This window comes from Pteropus vampyrus, unplaced genomic scaffold (assembly GCF_000151845.1).
Source record: "Pteropus vampyrus isolate Shadow unplaced genomic scaffold, Pvam_2.0 Scaffold55, whole genome shotgun sequence".
In the NCBI taxonomy this organism is placed as follows: Eukaryota; Metazoa; Chordata; class Mammalia; order Chiroptera; family Pteropodidae; genus Pteropus; species Pteropus vampyrus.
In genome coordinates this window covers 6,155,364-6,175,501 of record NW_011888836.1, presented here as the reverse complement: position 1 = coordinate 6,175,501, position 20,138 = coordinate 6,155,364, and the positions used below count along the sequence as shown (strand labels likewise).

Below are 20,138 nucleotides of genomic sequence, written 5' to 3'. Positions count from 1 at the left end.
CCTGGATATGGTGATGACTTTTTAGATTCAATACCAAAGGCACAATACATGAAAGAAAGAATTGATAAGCTGGATGTCTTTAAAATTAAAAACTTTGGGTCCCTCTCAGTGCCTTTACTCTGTCCCTCTTTGTCCTTGTCTCTACTGTCTCTGTCCCTCTAGGTCCTTCTCAGTGCCTTTATTCTATTTCTCTGTCTCTTGCACTGTCTCTCTCACTCTCTGCCTCTGAGAGGAGACCACACTCTGTGGATTGTTACCCATTTTCTAATAAACTTTCCTTTTGACTCTAAAAAAAAAATCTCTGGCTCTGTAAAAGTCACTGTCAGGAGCATGAGAAGACAAGCCACAGAATAGGAGAAAAATATTTACAAAAGAAGTTGCTAATAAATGGCTATTATCCAAAATATACAAAGAATTCTGAAAACTCAATAAGAAAAATTTAAAATGAGCCGATTAAAAAAAAAAAAATGGGCCAAAGATCTGAACAGACACCTCACCAAAGGAGATACATAGATGAAAAATAAACATATAAAAAAATGCTCCACATTAAATGTCATTAGGCAAATGCAAATTGAAACAACAATCCAATACCACTACACACCTATTAGAATGGCCAAAACCCAGAACACCGACAACACCAAATGCTGACAAGGATGTGGAGCAACAAGAACTTTCATTCAATGAGAGGTGGGAATGCAAAAAGGTATAGCCACTATGGAAAAGTTCGGCAGTTTCTTACAAAACTGAACATACTTTTACCATACATTCCAGCAAATACACTCCTTGGCATTTACAAAAAGGAGTTGAAAACTTATGTCCACACCAAAACCCACACATGGATGTTTATAGCAGCTTTATTCATAACTGCCAAAACTTGGTAGCAACCTAAATGTTCTTCAGTAGGTGAATGAATAAATAAACTTTGGTACAACCAGACAACAAAATATTATTCAGCACTAAAAAATAAATAAGTAAAAGAGCTCTCAAGCCATGAAAAGATAAGGAGTCACTTTAAATGCATATTACTAAGTGAAAAAAGTCCATCTAGAAAGACTACATACTGTATGATTCCAACTATATGACAATCTAGAAAAAACAAAACTATGGAGACAGTAAAAAGATCAATGGTGGTTAGGGGCAGGTAAAGATGAATAGATGGAGAATAGAGGATTTGTAGGACAAGAAAACTATTCCGTATGATACTAAAATGATGGGTACATGTCATTATACATTTTTCAAAACTCGTGTAATGTACAACACCAAGAGTGAACCCTAATATAAACTATGGACTTTAAGTAATAATAATCTGTCAATGTAGGTTCATCAATTGTAACAAATGTACCACTCTGGTACAGAATATTGAGCATATGTGGGGGCAGGGAGTATAGAGAAACTCTCTGTACTTTGAGCTCAATTTTGCTATGAACCTAAAGCTGCTTTGAAAAAGTCTATTTAAAAAAAGAAAAAAAAAAATTTAATGAGACCATGGACAGAAATAGGAAAATATGACCCAAAATCAAGAGGAAAAAAGTCAATAGAAACAGGCCCAGTGATGACCCAGATGTTTGAACTGGCAGAAAAGAACTTAGAATTTCTATCATAAATGTGTTAAAGCTTTTAAAAGACAAGATGATCAAACTATGTGAAAAGCAAGAGTTCAGCAGAGAAACTGAAACTCTGAAAGATGAAGATCCTGTGACATGATTAGAAACATTATTTTCATACATAAAAGAAAATACATCTTACAGAAAATTTAAAATACAAACTGAAGAAAAACCTCTGATATAAAATGATCTATAATAACCTTTTACATCTTAATAAAAAGAGTTAAATCATTTTGACAATTTTTCTAAATGAAGAATGAACCATTTAAATTCAGTCAGGTATATAATTCTATATGCAAACCTAGTTAATAAACCTCTAATTGCCATAATAAATTCAAATTTGAGCTGCTTTATATATTATGATGCACTTACTAATAATTTTATTTTACCTAACTTGTATCAAAATACACAATATGTTCCATGTCCCCCAAAAGATAATTATAGTAGCAATTCCCAATGATTTAAAATAAACAAATATCAGAGTTGCCAAAGCCCAGGTAAATCTGCTGGTTTAATCTCATTTTTATATAACTGAGACTCACCATTCTTCTGTGGCTTCAATCAAAATTCTCTCTTTAATTCAATATATTTGTTGTGTCCCTACTGCTCATTGGCAGGAGCTCTTTAGTATAATAAATAGATCATTAAAAACTCTGCTTTGACAAAGCTTCTATTCCAATGGGAAATACACACAACAAATTTTCAGAGTGTGATAAATGATCTAAAAAAAAATAAAACTAATACAGATACGAGTAGGAACAGGGGGAGTTATTTTGTACTGGGTGGTCAAGGAGGGCATCTCCGAGACTATTAAGACCTGAACAAAGAGAGCCAGTGTGTGGTGAAAGACTACTCCAACAAAAGGTAAAGTAAGTACAAACAAACAAAGAATGGCATGTGGCTGGAGTGGTTTAAGAACAGAGGAAAGAGCTATATGAATGGAGTATACCAAGTAAGGGGAAGAGTGTTAGATGAGATTAGAGAAGGTGGAGTGTGTGAAGCCTTGATGCCACAGTAAGTACCCTGGATTTTATTCTGTATGATGAGAGTTCACCAGAAAATTTTAAATAGAGAAAAGAGAGAATCTGATTTAAGTTTTTAAAAGACTGCTCAAGATAATCATGATAAGCGAAATAAGCCAGAGAGAAAAAGTTGAAAATCACGATATCACTTTTATGTGGGATATAAACCTAAAAGCAACAAATAAACAGAACAAACAAACAGAGACTCATGGACATTAACAATAGACTAGTAGTTACCAGAGTGTAGGGGATGGAGGTGGAGGGGGAAGGTAGATGTGGTTAAGGGGGTCAAATATGTGGTGACAGAAAGAAATCTAACTATGGGAGGTGAACAGTGTAAATATATACATGCCTTATTGTTAAAGTGTACAGCTGAAATTTATTGGATTCCGTTAACCAATGTCACCATTAATAATAATAATAATAATAATTAAAAGACTGCTGTGGGTGACGTGGAACAGGACTGTACAGAAACATGGAAGCTGGAACACCAGTTAGGAGAGTATTACACAAGTGGTCCAGACAAGAAATGATGGTAGCTTGGCTCAGAGTGGTAGCAGTAGATATGACAAAAGCAGGACTTGAAATCTATTTTGAAGGTGAGATTTACAAATGAATTGAGTATAAGCAATGTAGTAAAAAGAAAACTAAAAGACTATTCTGGTTTTTAGCTTGAGGTAATGAGTATAGGGAAAAGTAGAGAAAGAACTGATTGGAGAGGTTTTATTTGCCATTAGATACATTACAGGTTTTCCTTTCCCAGAGTTTGTGAACTCTTTAAAAATGTAAAAATTTATATGAAGTTATACTTGCTACAACATGGATGAACCTTAAAAAACATTATACTACTAAGTTAAATAAGACAGACATTAAAGGACAAATACTATATGACTCTACTTACATGAAATATGGGCAAATTCAGAGACAGAAAGTAGATTAGATGTGACCAGGGGCTAGGGTAAGGGAATGAAGAGTTATTAATGAGTACAGAGTTTCTTTTTGGAATGACAAATAAATTCTGATGATAGTGGTGATAGTTGCACAAGAATGTGAATATACTTAATACACTAAACTATACTTTTAAATGGTTAGAATAATAAATTTTGTTTTTTGTACATTTTATCACAAGTTTTTTAAAAATGTAAAAATTTATAAATGGCTAGTCAGTAAGCTGTATACTTAAAACTAATATAATACTATGTCAACTGTAATTGAAAAATAAAAAATTTTAAAAAACAGTTGGCATAAGAAAATAAAATATAGACTCTGGTCATGCATAATTTTACTGGAAATTATGTTAAAAATTACATATTAGCTGCATTCTATAGACTTTATACATTTACAGTAAGAGTACGTTCTAAATATCAGGCTTTAATAAAACCAACATAAAACAGCTAAAAAATAAAAATAAATGTAAAAATTTGTTGCATGTAATATTTACTCTACAGGCATTTTCCTACCACTATACAGTCCCTTCCATCCCACAGCAAAATTACTTTCTAATATTTGGAAGTGCTGCTCCCATTCTATATTTATATACCACAATATTCTAAATCTTTAAGATACAAAGAAGTAGAAAAATGAAAACTGAAAAATCAGGGTCAGAAAAGACAGAAACAAAAACCTGAGCTATAAAATGTTTGGTAATTTTTATGTTAACAAATTCCTACCTGTTTCTAAAGATTATTTCTTTACTTTCAATAGGCTTTACCTTTAAGGAGAGAAACTCAGACTAAATTCTCTGACCTGGCTCTGAGTCCCTCCTACAAATATACCTGTTCCCTATTCCTCAATAATGCCTAAGTACAGTTCTAAGGGCCAAGGTTATTTCACTTGATTCATTTCCATTCCCAAGATTTTAAAATTTCTATTCCTGCTCTACTATTTACTTTTCTTTTCTCTAACACCTAGTTTCCTGTTTTTCCTAATCATCTTCAAAAGGAAGATGGAAAAAGTATACAGAAGTAAATTCATATGCATTCAAATTTCACATAAAAGAAATTAAGGGTTAAGCAAGAGTTACTAGATCACGGTCTCCCTGACTCAGATTTCTGTAGCAGCACTGTCCAACAGACCTCTCTGTGACAATACAAATGTTCTACAGCTACACTAATACAGTAGCCTCTGATTATGTATGATTATTGAGCACTGATTAGTGTGATTGAGGAACAGCATTTTTAATTTTATGTTTAGTCTTACTATACTGGATAGTGCAACTCTGTAGCCAATCAGGGATCTGTCAAATCTTTCTTCAAAGTTTTACTTGTCATATTTTTCCCCATTTCTACCAATGCCATAAGTAATTCAGCACTACTACATATATCTTGTACAGGTATTACTCTCTCCCTACATGCCACTGAAATATTTCTCTCCCTATACTCCACCAAAATATTTCAATATTATTTAAACTTAAGTGTATGATTCACAATGCTCACAATTCTTCTAAAAGAACAAAAAGAATAAAGACCATATGGCATTTAAAATCAAAATATCACAATCTGATTTGATGCATTTTTCTAGTGTTATTACCTACAAAAACCTGATTCAGTAAAAAAGATATAATCATTATTCCCCACAGGTTATTAATCTTTCTCGTTAGTTATACTATGCTATCAATCACAGATGATCTCCTTATGTCCAATTTAAAAATATCAAATCTTAACTCTTCTTCACCCATGAAAACAAACCTCTTCTGATCACTGCTCTAGTAAAGTAATTATCACTTCTAAATTACAAAGCTAATTTATGATTTAATTTAAATAGTTAATATTGACTTGTTGATTTAATAGTTACTTGAACCTTTATTGTTAACTTTTCCTTTCAGGCTTTGTTCCTAAACTTGAAGGCAAGGGCATATCATATACCCTAAGAGTAGAGTCCTCCACAGAGCATTCAGTTAGATGTTAATTCAAAGGAGATGAGGAATAACAGAGGAAAAAAGGATTTTCTCTGCGAAGAACCCAAATATTATCTCTCTTGAGCTTTAAATTAGTAAAGCTCAAAATACAATTGAGTTCTGAACAGGTTCCTGGCCTGGCAACATGGATTGCTCTATGGAGAACTCTTCCTGCTTCCTCTTCACACCTTTAGGAAACAGGATATCTTAGCTCAAGAAGGAAAACTAATGTTCCCTGATGTAAATCAGAGTCCCTGAAGCATTAAGAGACTTAATGCTTCCTAAATAATCTCTAATAAATCAGATAAAATGCACTTCCTCAAATTGTATAGATGAGGCAGATGGGGTTCAGTGAAGGAATCAAGAAAGAGAGCACCATTACTCTCTCCCTTAGGGCAAACCAAATAGGATAAGGAAAAGAGAAATACTTTATTCAACCAAAAATGGGCTCTTTGAGCATCAATTGCTACAATATAGTTTAAATAGTATTTTAATCTTTTAAAACAGGTCTATAGCCATTTTTAACTATCATAGATTATTACCATGTCTAAAGGAAAATTTTTACCCTAAGGAAAAGCTACTTATTTTCTATTGAATGTTTTATTAAAAATTTTAAAAGTATAACTCACTGTTCTAATGTATTCTTTTTTTTTTTTTTTTTTTTTTACAGTAGAAAAGAAAAGTTTTATTAGAAAGGGAAGTACACTTCCAGATGCGGAGGCAGGCCTGAGCAAGAGAAGCATGGTTCAAAAGGCCTAATTTATTCTATTTTTAAATAGTCTTAAGTAGAAAACTTCCAGTCCTAAACACTATTTAAAGTGAATTAAAGCCAGAGCACCAAATGACTTCTTTTCTATGTGCTTCTCTCCAAGAAACAAACACAACGTAAAAAATTGGCATTAAAAAGATTAGATGTTTTGTCACTTCTAAGTGTTTAATATGCCATACCTCAATTTAAAAAAAAAAGGAAGAAAAAGTGCTGAATGCAAAAGCACAGTATTAGGTGCCCAATAAATGGATAATGTCACAACCTAAAATCCAGAGCTGTGATCACAGCAGAACACCTTTTATACAGGTACGTTTGTATCTTCTCTCCATACACTAAAAGAGAATGGATAATGTTTTGAAGGAGTCTTTACCTTAGACTCTCTCTATGTATACTTACATTTAAAAACAGCAAAGGATAAGAATACTGACCTAAATGTCAGCAAAGGACGGGCCAACTGCTAAACTCAATTCCTTCTCTTGAGCTTATTTCAAAAATAAATAAAATAACCCATAGCTCTGTCCCATCAAGGGGAGAGGGAAGAAGAGGAGAAAGGCTGGGGCAAAAATCAGTTCTCCCTAAGTTGCTACACTGCTTTATAGTTTTGCAAGAGTTAGAATTTGTTTAGAAGGTGATGATTCCATCTTGTTCCATAAACCAACTTCTCTTGGTCCTATGGAGAGCCGAGTACGTATTTCATGATTGATTTCTTTACTGTTTCCCTCAGAAATTAACATTCTAAGATGAAGAATTAAGCCATTTAAACCCAATCTTTTTATAATTTTAGGAAAGTGATGACAAGAATCAAATAATGTAAACTGAGCAGAACTCATTTAAACTAACTTCTATCAGATTCATGTATGTGAAATAAACTGAAATATTTTTGCCCCAGAAGTATTTTATAATTTAGGTACCTGATAGAACTATTTTTCTTTCCAAGTTGTAATAGAGTCAAATTGGAAAAGTAGAAATTTCAAATGATAAATCAATATCTAAGCTATAGATATACCATGTCCACACATCTTATATTTTATTTAATTAAGTGGCAGGAAGGGGTGTATGAAGAAAAGGCAGATAAGAAATATAAAGGATCACCACAGTAGTGAATCATAAAAAGAAAACCCCACCTATCTTGGGGTAGAAGTAACTGGATAAATGAAACAATGAATATGAACTCTTCAACCAAAAGTAAGGCTACAAATTTAACTGAAACCAAGATTTTTTAAATAATCCAACATCTGGTGCCCATATGAAAGCCTATATGAAATGAATTGGTGGTCTCAGTTCAGATTCCTGGAGGTCTTCTTAATGTGAGTGTACAGTACTGAAGGTAACATGTATAGAATAAAAATAGATTCCATTTCAGATACAGGTAAACAGAAATTACATTAAATTACTATTTTTCACAAGATATCTAAAATGGTTTAAAATTATTTAAAATTCTATTAGCAGAAACAAATATTAAATAATATCCATATGCCTCAAAAGTACATACATTAAAAAATATATACTAAAACATATTTATTTTGTGGGATTTTTTTTTTTTTTAGTATATGTACTGCCAAAGCAAGTATGTGGGATTTTTATTTTTTAGTACGTTATAAATTCTGAGATCTTAACCTTCGAGAATTTTTCTTTTTTAATTTTATAAAGGAAAACTCTCATGATAGTATAAAGAAAGTAAAGTAAATCCCAAAACCATCTATTTGGTGTAAATATATATCACTATCAACCCCCAAATAAAAAGTTGTCCTAAGCTATATGAATATTAAACAGACTTATCAATAGCTAATAATTATTAAAAATCAAAGGAAATTTTTAAAATACTCAAGTTAAACAACATTACTGTTAGATGAGAAAAAATACAATAACTACTTTAAAATATAACTGAAGTAAAAAATCCCACAACATAAATCAGCCAGAATAAATTAGCTGGTTTTTACATTTGGCTTTGTTTTAAAACAAGCCAGTATATATACTATAAGGGCTTTGTATATATTATCATTTTCTAAAAGCAGAAATGTTTTGGTGACTTAAATTTGGCAGTTCATCTCTTTAAGATCCTGACCTAATTATCTGATTCTGCATTTTAGAAGTCATGAATTCCACTTACCACATATTTTACAGCACTTATAAACTGGTTGTGGAAGAGCAGATGCTGTGTTTCATCTTCTGGATTTGAAGCTGTATAAAGCATGCCACAAACATTACAAGAAACTGCTCCAAATCTTTTTTGTCCTGCATCCTATTTATAAAAACAAACAAAAGGGGTTTTTTTCCTCCCAAAAGAATAATTCCAGAACATTAGCCTCCAAAGCTATAATATGAACATAAAGTGAGAATTGTTTATTCTGTAATAAATATTGTTGAGTACCAAAAATGTTGGTACCAAATGTTGAGTACCAAAAATGAAGATGTTAATCTTTGAAATCTGTGTGCAATTTTATTAAGAATTGTTCCCATTTTATCTGATAACTCGCTCCACAGCATTAAAAAACAATTGAAAGGAACCGAGAAATATCTTTGACAATATAATCTTAGTCCTAAAGCCCCAAATAGTGAATATCCTACAAATGAGAATATATATTTTTTTATCTGCAAAATTTTATACTACTTAAGTTTAGAGGAAATAGTGTTTTATAAACTCTTTTTAATGCATTAAAGTCTGTTCCCTTTAATGGGTTTATTCTAGTTGTAGATATTAAAAAAGAGTATTTTGATGTCACCCAGAAACTCTTGAGAAAAAGTAAATTTAAATTTTTTATATTATCTTCATATTAAATAAGTACCAAAAACAGACACCTATTCTCCAGTAAATCATGCTTGTACTACAGAGCAGTAATTCTTTATGAAATGTTTTTTATTCTTGTCCTTATTCAACAAGAAAATTTCAGCAACGTGCTCTATTAAGAATAAAATTTTAAAAAAACATAATCCTTTTACTCTTTCTGCTCTAAATCTGCAATTTGAACTAATTACTGAAAAATAATAAGATCTAAGATAATAGGATCTCTAGCAACTTAAAATTAGGGTTAAATAGCAAAGAGTAATCAAATGGTAAATAAGAGATTGTGTATAAAACTAAAAAGTTCATTCTAAATGATTCAAACTATTAACAAACATTATCTGCAAATTATTTCAGGCAGAAAAACAATTTGTAATAGTGGTTAAGATATACGTATACAACATAATATTTACCATCTTAACCATTTTTAAATGTACGGTTCAGTAAAGTACCTTCACACTGTTGTACAACCAATCTCCAGAATTCTTTTCATTTCACAAAACAAACTCAATACCTATTAAACAACAGCTCCCCAATCCCCATTTCTCGCCAGCTCCTAGAAACCACCATTCTACTTTCCATCTTTATGAATCTGACTACTCTAGGTACCTCATAGAAGTGGGATCATACGGTATTTGTCTTTTTGTGACTGGCTTATTTCACTTAGCTTAATGTTCTCAAGTTTCAACCATGTTGTAGTATGTATCAGAATTTCCTTCCTTTTCAAGGCTGAATAATATTCCATTGTATATATTCACTTCATTTTATTTAATCCTTCATCCACTGATGGACACTTTGGTTGCTCACACCTTTTGGCTATTGTGAATAATGAACATCAGTATACAAATACCTCTTCAAGCAGGCAGTTTTCACAGTAATGAGTAAGCATTTCTGCCCATTTTCTCACTAGTAAATGGGAAACAATAGTACCTATCTCAGGGTATTTTTTTAATAAAGCTTAATTAACTTAGTTAATATGAGTGCAGTACTCATTCAAAAAGTATTAGCTGCTACATGATAATTAACATCAACTCCTGACCAGCACTAGCTAATAGAAATGTGATCCACAAATGTAATTTTAAACTCTCTCATAGCCACATTAAAGACTGCAAAAGCAAACAGGTGAAATTAATTTTATAACATTTTAACGAAACATCACAAATATCATTTCAACATGTATTAAATATTTAAAAAATCTATTAGTGACATGCTTTACATTCTTTTTTTTATACCTGTCTTTCAAATGCAGTATATATGTTTCTACTTATAGTATATCTCAATTCTGCCAAGCCACATTTCAAGTGATCAAAACCGGATGTGACTGCTGTACTGGACAATGCAGTTCTAGATTCTACTTGTCTAATTCTGTTTCACTATCATATTGATTTGACAACAAAAATATTAAATTTGATGAAACAACTTTTTCCCTCACTAATCCTTCTCAAAAATTTCTAGACAATTCTTGCAAAGTTATTCTCCCATATTAAAGCTAGAACCAATCATCCTGTACCAAAAATCCTATTGATTATGTTGACTGGAACTATATTAAATGTCTCTATTATTTTGGGTCCCTTCGTTTTTTGATATTGTGCTCACTCATTCAAATTAGATTTTTAATCAATCAAAATATCTCCCTCAAGGTAGATCAAATGACATATTCAAGAAAGTAACAAATGTAAAATAAAGTATCAATCTGTTATAAATAAAACTAGAAGTAGGGAAATTTGAGTTTTTATTTGTTACAATGGACTCACTATTTGAGAGGGGGGCAGAAATCTGAATGATATTAGGAATATTTCCAAAATAAAGATTTATGAAATAAATCTTTGGAAAAAAGGAATAAATTCATTCTCTGTAACAACATGCACAAATAAGATATTTATGATAACACTTCACCAAAAAGGTTTACACTTACTATAATTAACTGTTTTTCATCAGCTTTCTCTGCTTCTTTTAATTTCAAATCCTTTGGAATTGTTATCTCCAAATGAGAATTACACTTAGGCCAAGAATGATTTGGTGGTGTCTCCCTTTAAAAAAACAAAGAAAAAAAAACTATTAAATGTTATAGATCTACATCACTTGAAATTACTGCAGAATAAAAAATAACTTATTTTCTATAAAAGCTAACAGATTTCAACTCCAGGAGGAAAAAACTAGCCTTTTAAAAACCAGAGATGAAAAACCCATGAACAGTACTAATCTTCGATAAATAAAAAAACTGCAGCGCCTACTACAGTTTGAATGTTTTATAGTTTTAGGCATCTGAGTCACTAATGTTTGTCCTAAACACTCTTTTCAGTAATCTGTAAGGTAAAATAAGTCACATTTAATTCAATTCTGACATTAAAGACAGAACAAAGCTTTTAATCTACTTAAAACACTTTTGCATGCTGATAATACCCAGTATTTTGAGATGCTTGAGGAAAGAAACTTTCTCAAACACTTGCGCAAAAAGATACAACCACATTGGAGGGAAATTTGGCAATGCCAGTTAAGTCCTACAGCTATGAAATTTATCCTACATTAAGTCACACAAGTGGGCAAATATATATGTATTCTAACAGGGCTTTTTTGTGTGTGACAGAAATAAAATAGAAGCCAAAATGTCTACAAAGTGGAGAAATGTTAAACAATGGAATATTCACACAATAAAATCTAATGCAGATTTCAAAAGAATGAGGTAACAGGGTAAAAAAGATGCCCATAAGACATTAAATAAAAAATAATAATAAAAGCTATAAAACAGTGTGTATAAACAGAAAAGAGAATTTGCGAATATCACTGTCTTTCTATGTGAAAAACTGAGGGTTACTAGCACAACTTTTTAGGGAAAATCCCCCAAACTCAAGAGAAAAGAGCAATTAGGGGAATCGTTTCATAAACTATATAAATGTCTAATCAATGTACTGTACACTCGAAACTAATAAAATATTTTTTAAAAATAAAGGCTATTCATCAAAAGGAAAAAAATCTTTAAATTCTGTTAAAAACAGGACAACAGGCCCAAAACGGAGTCACTTATGCTAAGCCTCAAGTCATCAAACTGAAACTTTAATTACAGCTTCTGCTCCCCCATAAACAGAATCTTAAATCAGACAATCAGGAATCCCCTGATCAGAATCAGTTAGGCAATCTGCCAGACAGACTCCCTGCTCTTCTCTAAAGGAGACTAACTTTGCAATAACCGACCTGACTTTTGTGCCAGTATAACTTCCTTGTTCCCACTCCCTTTTACCTATAAAAGCCTTTCCTTTTGTACAGCACTTTGGAGCTTTCTATATGCTAGACTGAACGCTGCCCAATTCTAATTGATTTTTGCTCAAATAAACCCTTAAAATTTTTAATACACCTCAGTTAATCTTTTAACTGTTGTCATATTTATACTTATATTAAACTAATATCTTACCTGTTATCACAGGTCTTAGATGTTTGGTTATTCAGTATAATGTGCTGTTTGGGAGCTGAACCTGTAATTTAATCAAGATTGGTTATATATTTTAGCTCTCTAATAGTCAAAAATCATTTTACAGAAAGAAAAAAACTCAATGCATTAAATGCTTTATTTTTATTAAAGACTATTTGATAAAATTAAAATCTCTTTCCTAGAAATTACTCTTCAGAGAAAAAGCTGCAAAGACATCTAATGATAGATCAACAGTTTGCCTCTAATTTCACCAATAATTACTAGCACTTAACAATAAAGAGTTTAAATGCATAATCATACAATCTCTAAATGGAAATAAATGAAAACATTTTTCTTTAAAAAAACTAGTCTCTGGAGTTTTAATCACATTAATAAATAATGCAATCATCAATTCATTTTATTTTCTAACGTTTAAACACATTTTTCATGTTCATATTATACTTCCTCTTCCTCCACTAAGAGAAAAGGTTAAATGACCTAATGGAAGAAATTATCTGACCTCAATATTTTGCTCCAAGTACACCTTCCCTTAAGCAGTGAGAAACAACAGGAATTAGGAATTTCTTTTCTATATCCCCTGGTGCTTTACCTGATATAGCTGAGCAAATCCCCATCCAACAATTTAAATAATATACTGTCAAAAATTTTTCACAAGGTTCCTAGAATTAATTTTTGCATGGTATAAATTGCAGCATTAAGTAAATCTTTAATTTAAAGACAGAATCACTAAAATAATTAAGGGGGTTAAAGAAGCTGAAGTGGTAAACCACAAATTGTCATTTATATTTGAGAAATAAGCTGATACTACTAACTTAAGCAATTCATTAAGTAATACTTCTACAGAAAGTAAGTCATAAACAAAAGATTTAAAATAAACAAAAGAACATTTGGTAAGGAGCCAAAGAATCATATCTAAGTACTTTAAACAAGCCAATCAACAGAAACAATTCCCCCCCCCACCATTTGAAAAAGAAAAGCAATAGTTAAAAAAGATGTAAAGGGCCTATCTGGTAGTCCACATGGTTTCCTGTTATACTGACAAAAATATCTCTGAACACAGTGAAATCCAAATAATATTTTCAAAGTATTACCTGGAAATTTACTCTCCCCTGTATCAATTTTTGCTTCACTGAGCAGAGTTGAAACAATAGTGTTATTTTCCACTGGATTGTTTTCAAGTTTAGATTCCAAACATAGGCTGAAATTCTGAACACAATTTAAAATGTTAATATTTGCTTTTATATCGATCTTTGGGTCATAACCCAATACACTTTCAGTGAAATTTAGCATACTAAGAAAATTTAAGACAATATTGTATATTTGGAGTAATTCAATAGATATGCCTTAAAAGTCTCTTCATGATCTCCCCATAAGCTACTCTCTCAATATCAGTTCCCATTATTCCTTCATGATACACTGAAAAACTTACCTCTCCTACAGTATAGTGCTTATTTGCCTGACTACACTTTTCTGAGTTTTATCTATCTAAACCTGCACTGCTCAATCAATACAGAAGCCACTGCCACATCTGACTTAAGCACAAAGTGTGGTTGGTATGACCGATATGAGATGTTATAAATGTAAATCACACTGTGATTTTAAGACTTAGTACAAAAAAAGTAAAACATCTCAATTTTAAAAACTGATTACCTCTTAAAATGATAGTATATTTATACGACAGGTTAAAGAAAATATATTAATTTTACCAGTTTATTTTTTTTAAGTGGCTACTGGAAAATTTTAAATGATATGTGGTTCACATTACATTTCTACTGGATAGTGCTGATTTAGAACACCTTTCTTTTATCAGTATAAACTCAATTGATTACTTAAACATCAACCTCTTCCATGAAGCCTTCTCCAGGCTTCCCATTCTCCTTTTCCCCAAATTTAGCATAATTCTCCATCTACTTCATATCTACCTCTTTTGTGCCCTTATCGCTTCCTATTTTGAATCATTTTTTGATTCATCTCCTGTAATTCTTTAAGAACAAAGACTGTATTATATTTATTTCTTTATTCCTAAAAGCCCCTAAATCAGAACCTTGTCAAAGCAGAAACTCAATAACTACCAAAGAAAACACTCTAATTTCTATCAACATTGTCTATCTTAGAGAAATGGAAAGGAAACAATTAACTTTCCATGTATATGTATATATCTCTATTGTGTGTATATATCTCAAAGCTTAGCCTTATCAATATTCATCATTTCTCAGTATTGCTGAGGCTGACACCAAATAATTAGAGCAAAATTACAGGCAGCCATTAAAGTCTTCAAATAAGGTTTGGAGTGGCTCCATAGTGTAGTGGTTAGCACGTCTGCTTTACATGCAGAAGGTCCTAGGTTCGCACCCCAGGTGGAGCCACGGACCATGCTCCAGGTGCACCAGGCCCCTGGTGTGCCAGGCCTCCCGAGTGCGCCGAGGCACCAGGCCCCGGGTCTATGCCACGAGTGTCTGGGAGGAGACGCCCCGCCTTCAGAGATCCAGTTCTTAAGGGGAAACAGCAACATCCACAGGTCAGGAGTGGAAGGGTGGGCAGGGGTAGGGGAACAAGCATTAAAGAGGGAAAAAAAAATGATATAAGGTTTGTTTTTACAATGTTCTACCCAAACTATGTTAGCATTGAACATTTAAAACACAAACAGTGCTATGAATTCTTTACAGATATATATATACATACACAGTAAAATCATAAAAATAAAGACAGAAAAGATCCACATCAACTTCAGGAATATGTTTAACTCTTAGAAGAGAGGTCAATAGACAGCACGTATGGACTTTAACTATATATGTAATGTACTTTTCTTTAAAAGATCTAAATCCAAAAAAATGTTAATTTTTGTCAAGTTTGGGTGGTAGAAATGTTAATCTCTGTAGATTAACATTATACTCATAAGCATACTCTGAATGTTTGAAATATTGAAGAATTTTCATATTCAAGAATTTTCAAGTGTAAATAAAATTTTTAACATGTTCCACAGGGCTGTTTCTCATAACATTCCTCAAGACAGAGGGACTTTAAAAATCAAATCCAAAGCATATAATATAGGTTAAAATAATGTAAAAGCAATAATATAGGTTAAAATAATGTAAAAGCAATAATATAGGTTAAAATAATGTGGTCTATATAAGCATCTCTATTCCAAAGAAATTACATTTCTTATTCTTCAATATATTCTCCATAAACTTTCTACCTTTTGAGTTTTGACAGGTATTTATGCAGCAAGGAGTTAGAAGATATACTCTTCAGCTATCCCTGGAATGTAAGCTATAAGTTTGCTGACAAAACATGTCCTGAAAAGAAAGCCACCCCATCTCTGCAAGCAGCCACACTTATTAGTTACACTACCACTCACTACTAATTTCTAATTACTAACACTATTTGAAGAGTTATTTTCTAATTGATACTTTCATTCCCATTAGTACAGAAAATAAAATCTAAGAGTACCCTAAGATGTCTGTTCCCTTTAAGTTCACTTTGATTTTTAGTCCACAAGAATAGACAATATCCTATATTTTCACAGCTTCTGGCATAAAATCCCAGCCTCCTCTTTCATTCAAATTTGCTCCCAGATCAAAATGTCTCTAAAGAGAACTTTAAATCACTCCCAAAAACTTTTAAGATGACTTGACTTTTTTTCTTTACTCTTAATTTTTTTCTGAACTCTTATTTTTCTCAGTTCCTCTTCTAATGCTCAGAGTATGTTGCTGCAGAATAAATGATGGACTGAGAATCAGGACACCTGGATTTTAATCCAATTGTGCCACAAAACATGTGACCTAAATCATATTCCTCTATTGCTGTTTCCTCATTAGAAATTTAAGTAACTGAAACAAATTAATGGAGACAAATTATAATTTGTATTATAGAGCTCCATGGTTCTATGCTTATAAAAATTTCTGCTTATTGATATTGCATATTGGTATTTTACCATAATTTAATTTGAAAAGAAATTAGCTTAGTTTCAAAACTACCTTCTCAGATAATTCTTTAAAGTTTCTTCCATTAAATTCCCTTTTTACTAGATTTCTTCCATTAGATTCTGCTTTTCAATTTATTTTTCCATTTTAATTTTATTCTCCAGTCTAAGAATTATTTACACCTTTCAATTTTATTCTCCAGTCTAAGAATTATTTATACCTTTCAAATATTTTATTTGCCAACTGTTCAAATGGCAAACCAAAAGGCATCCCTACTGATAGAAATGTTTAATTTTTAAATATTATCAAGTGGGGAAAAAAGGTTGATTTGCGCCAGCTGAAATTAATTATAATCACTTGGTCAGAATTGAGCCCAACTTTAAGCTCTACATTTTAGTCACTATGAAACATAGTTTCCATGGGTAGTTAATAGAAAAATTAAACATATCAGTGTGTTAAATGAAAAATAAAAGCTAGAATTCAAGAGGTTTATGCTTCACATAAATCAAAAATGAAGAATCAAAATGAAACAATGAGAAGCATTCACATAAATGTGAGACATCTAAAGAAGTCAGTAAGTTCTGTCACTCACTACAAGATTGGGTTAATAAAACTTGCTAACAAATGACAGGATAGCTTAACAAATATTCCAGTCTTTTATAATTCCTAAGATACAATATGTTAATACTTATTAGTACTCAAGACACCTCTATTGTGCATAATGAAAATAGATTACCTTAGTTTGTGTTGACTCAAAAGAATCTTTCATCTGGTTATCCAATGGTGGGTCAGGAGATGGTTTTATCTGATTACTCAAATGACAATTATCGGGAGCCCTTTTGATGGTTCTATTAATTTCAACTGTAATATCATCAATTTTAACTTCTTCAGAATTAATTTCTTTCATTTCTTCCTGCTGGCAAGCTGGATTTTTATCATCATGTGATTTTGTCCCTAAAAATGTACTCTGAGTCACTGGATGAGACATTTCTAATGCTGGTAGTGAAAAACTAGTTCGTAGTAAGCCCAATTTAGGGGAAACTTGAGAGTCCAACTTACTTTGCTGCACAGAGTTAAATTTTGAGAGTTTAATTTTAGTCCAGTTGGAGTTCTTTTTAGTTGAGCTGTTTATTCCATTTAGTATACACTTCACAGGCTTTGTTTTTCTGCTGGGGAAGAAACGATTACATTGAATATCCTGATCTGTTTCCTTTGAATGAAGTATTTGTCTTTCAACATCAGCCTCTTTCAATTTTATTTCTGTAGGCTTTTCTTCCTTTACAGTTTCTACTTGTGAAGACTCCTTTTTTACCTCTACAGTATCTGACTCTATTTCACCAGCAATTTCTTCACAGAGCTGGAGAATGCTACCTCGTTTGTTCTTTCTTACTTCCTCATTATTTAAACTTTGTTCAGGCACTGATGGCTGTGGACATTTTTGGGATTTTGCATTAGTATTCACTTGTGAATGAAGTGACTTCTTCATCTCATTCTTTTTAGAGACCACTGAAGTAGCTGTTTTTGATCTTTTTATCTCAGAAGTTACAGGCACAGATTTTGCTTCTTTTCTAGTCATCTTCTGAAGACAGATTTCAGATTCTTTTATGAACTGAGAACTGCAAGTATAAGCTGTCTGGTCCTCTACTTTGCGTTTTTTTCCTTTGGGGGAACTTATTATTTCATTAATTACTGGATTTTCACCCTCCTTAGAGTCAGACTTTATTTCCAGTACTTTTCTTTTCACATGTTTTTGACTTGTTTTAACTTTATTAGATTTACTTTGAGTATTGCTACAATACTCTTTTCTTGTTGGTGGCAAACTCTGTTTAACTGCTTGAACTTGTCCCTGAATTTCTCTACTACGCAGAGACCTTGTTGAAACCTCTGTTAACTGCTGTAGTCTTTGTGATCTCCGGTTAAGCTGTTCATTTGATTTAGGGGTTTCATGCACTGATTTTTTCTGAGATAATTTCTTCTTTTTTATAGATTGTTGTGAATGTCCTTTCACAGTCATCATATTTTTATTACTGCAATTACTAGCTCTTTCACCACTGGATGCCACCTTTGCTGACCTTGTACTCATGCATTTTCCTAACTCAGGCTGATTTATTTTACTTTCATTGGAAGATTTAACCAGTGATTTTACAGCTTCCTTTGGACCCGATTTTTTTGCTAGATTCTTTTGAGAACCTTGAACTTGTGCTTCTAAATTCTTATCATCACATTTTTTAATAACATTGGAGGAATTTTCTTTCAATTTCTCCTGAATGGACATCATTCCTGAGTCAGGTCCTCCTTTCTGAGTAGTTTCTGAGAGGATTTTCGTATTCTGGTAGGTGTGAATGCTGAATGTCCAATATTATTACTGAGGAGCAGGTCTTAAAAATCGACTTTGATGCTGATATACATTTTCGACAAAAATACTAGTTTGCTTCAAGTAAGGTTTCTGTTATCCCTAGGACATGAGAAATGCTAGCATGAAGGCTGAAAGAGATCTACTTTCCTTTGAGCAAGGCAATAGAAATTTAAGAAAAATTTAATTCTAATTTGATATTTTTAAAACTTTTTATGAAAAAATTTAATTCAGGTTCAATCTGTTTTATAAATATTTCAATTAATATTGGCTTTCAGGCCTAGCTCTATTACTGAAGGATTTATCACTGACTTGTCTGTTTTGACAAAGTTTTTGAGAACTTTTTTCTTCTGAAGTCTACAGATATTGGACTTTGAGTCATTTGAAACATGTCTTACAGCCAACACGTTTCTTTCCTTGTCTGCTGAGTCTGTTGGTTTAAAGTTCTTATCTAATCGCTTTAGTTTAATAAAATATTCTATTAATATAGATTTCCTTTTGTGCTGCCATTTCTGAAAAATTAAAAAAAATAAAAATTAAATTTTGTACAATCCAAGAAATATGGCAATGCTACTACTATACAGAAATAATCCTGAGTTATATAAAATCTAACTTCTCTTTTTAAATTATTTAGTCTGTATACTTAAAGCTAATAGAAGTATCCAAAGTATATTCCTATGAATAATCAATAACTTCTTATATAAACAGATAGTTGAAAATCAGTTTGTTACTTGAAGTTACTTACAGTTCCTTTCTCACAAGACAGAATTGATCTTTCAGCCACCATAACTCATGAAAATTTGACAAAATCATTCCTTATAATATCTTCTTAACATATTACAATGGACCTAAAAGAAAAAGTATTTTTAAATGTTTAAAAGGTACAAAGGAAAGATGTAATCATTCATTAACCTCTCATCAAATATAACACTCCAGAATTTTACTGTCCTATCATTACCCTTCGGAACTCACTTTATGCATAGCACAATTTCAGTATTCCTAACCTGAAGTAAACAATGATACATGCATCCAACTGAATAACATGCATCCATTCTGTTGTTAAAAAAAAAAGATTTTAAAATACAAAAACTATTCACCATATATGCATATAAGAAGTTAAAATGGTAAAGTAAAATTCTATTTTGAGAAAAAAAAGTGCTACATAAATAACTACATACATAGAAAAAATCTCAGTTAAAAGGGCAAATTTAAATATACACATTAACCTCTATTCTCATGTAAAGTCTACTAAAAAATAGATTAAAGCAAGACAAAACTGTGAACATGAAGGACAAGGAACAAAAGAGAAAATAATACATTTAAAAATAAAGAAGAACAAATAACTAACCTCCAGACTCAAGA

General features: G+C 31.7%; 1 protein-coding gene across 5 annotated transcripts in view; it reads right to left on the bottom strand.

Moving 5' to 3' along the window:
• The window catches only part of ESCO1 (establishment of sister chromatid cohesion N-acetyltransferase 1), an 82,138-nt gene that overhangs the window by 49,493 nt on the left and 12,507 nt on the right, over positions 1-20,138 (bottom strand). For all 5 annotated transcript variants that reach the window (XR_895905.2, XM_023530832.1, XM_023530831.1 and 2 more), the window contains exons 3-8: positions 19,522-19,624; positions 17,160-19,288; positions 13,592-13,706; positions 12,483-12,543; positions 10,989-11,103; positions 8,402-8,533 (exon numbers count right to left, since the gene is read on the bottom strand). Coding sequence is in view for 4 of the 5 variants with exons in the window: in XM_023530832.1 (XP_023386600.1) it covers positions 8,402-8,533; positions 10,989-11,103; positions 12,483-12,543; positions 13,592-13,706; positions 17,160-18,701 (1,965 nt within the window). In the remaining variant the exon portion in view is untranslated. The remainder of the gene's footprint in view (positions 1-8,401; positions 8,534-10,988; positions 11,104-12,482; positions 12,544-13,591; positions 13,707-17,159; positions 19,289-19,521; positions 19,625-20,138) is intronic.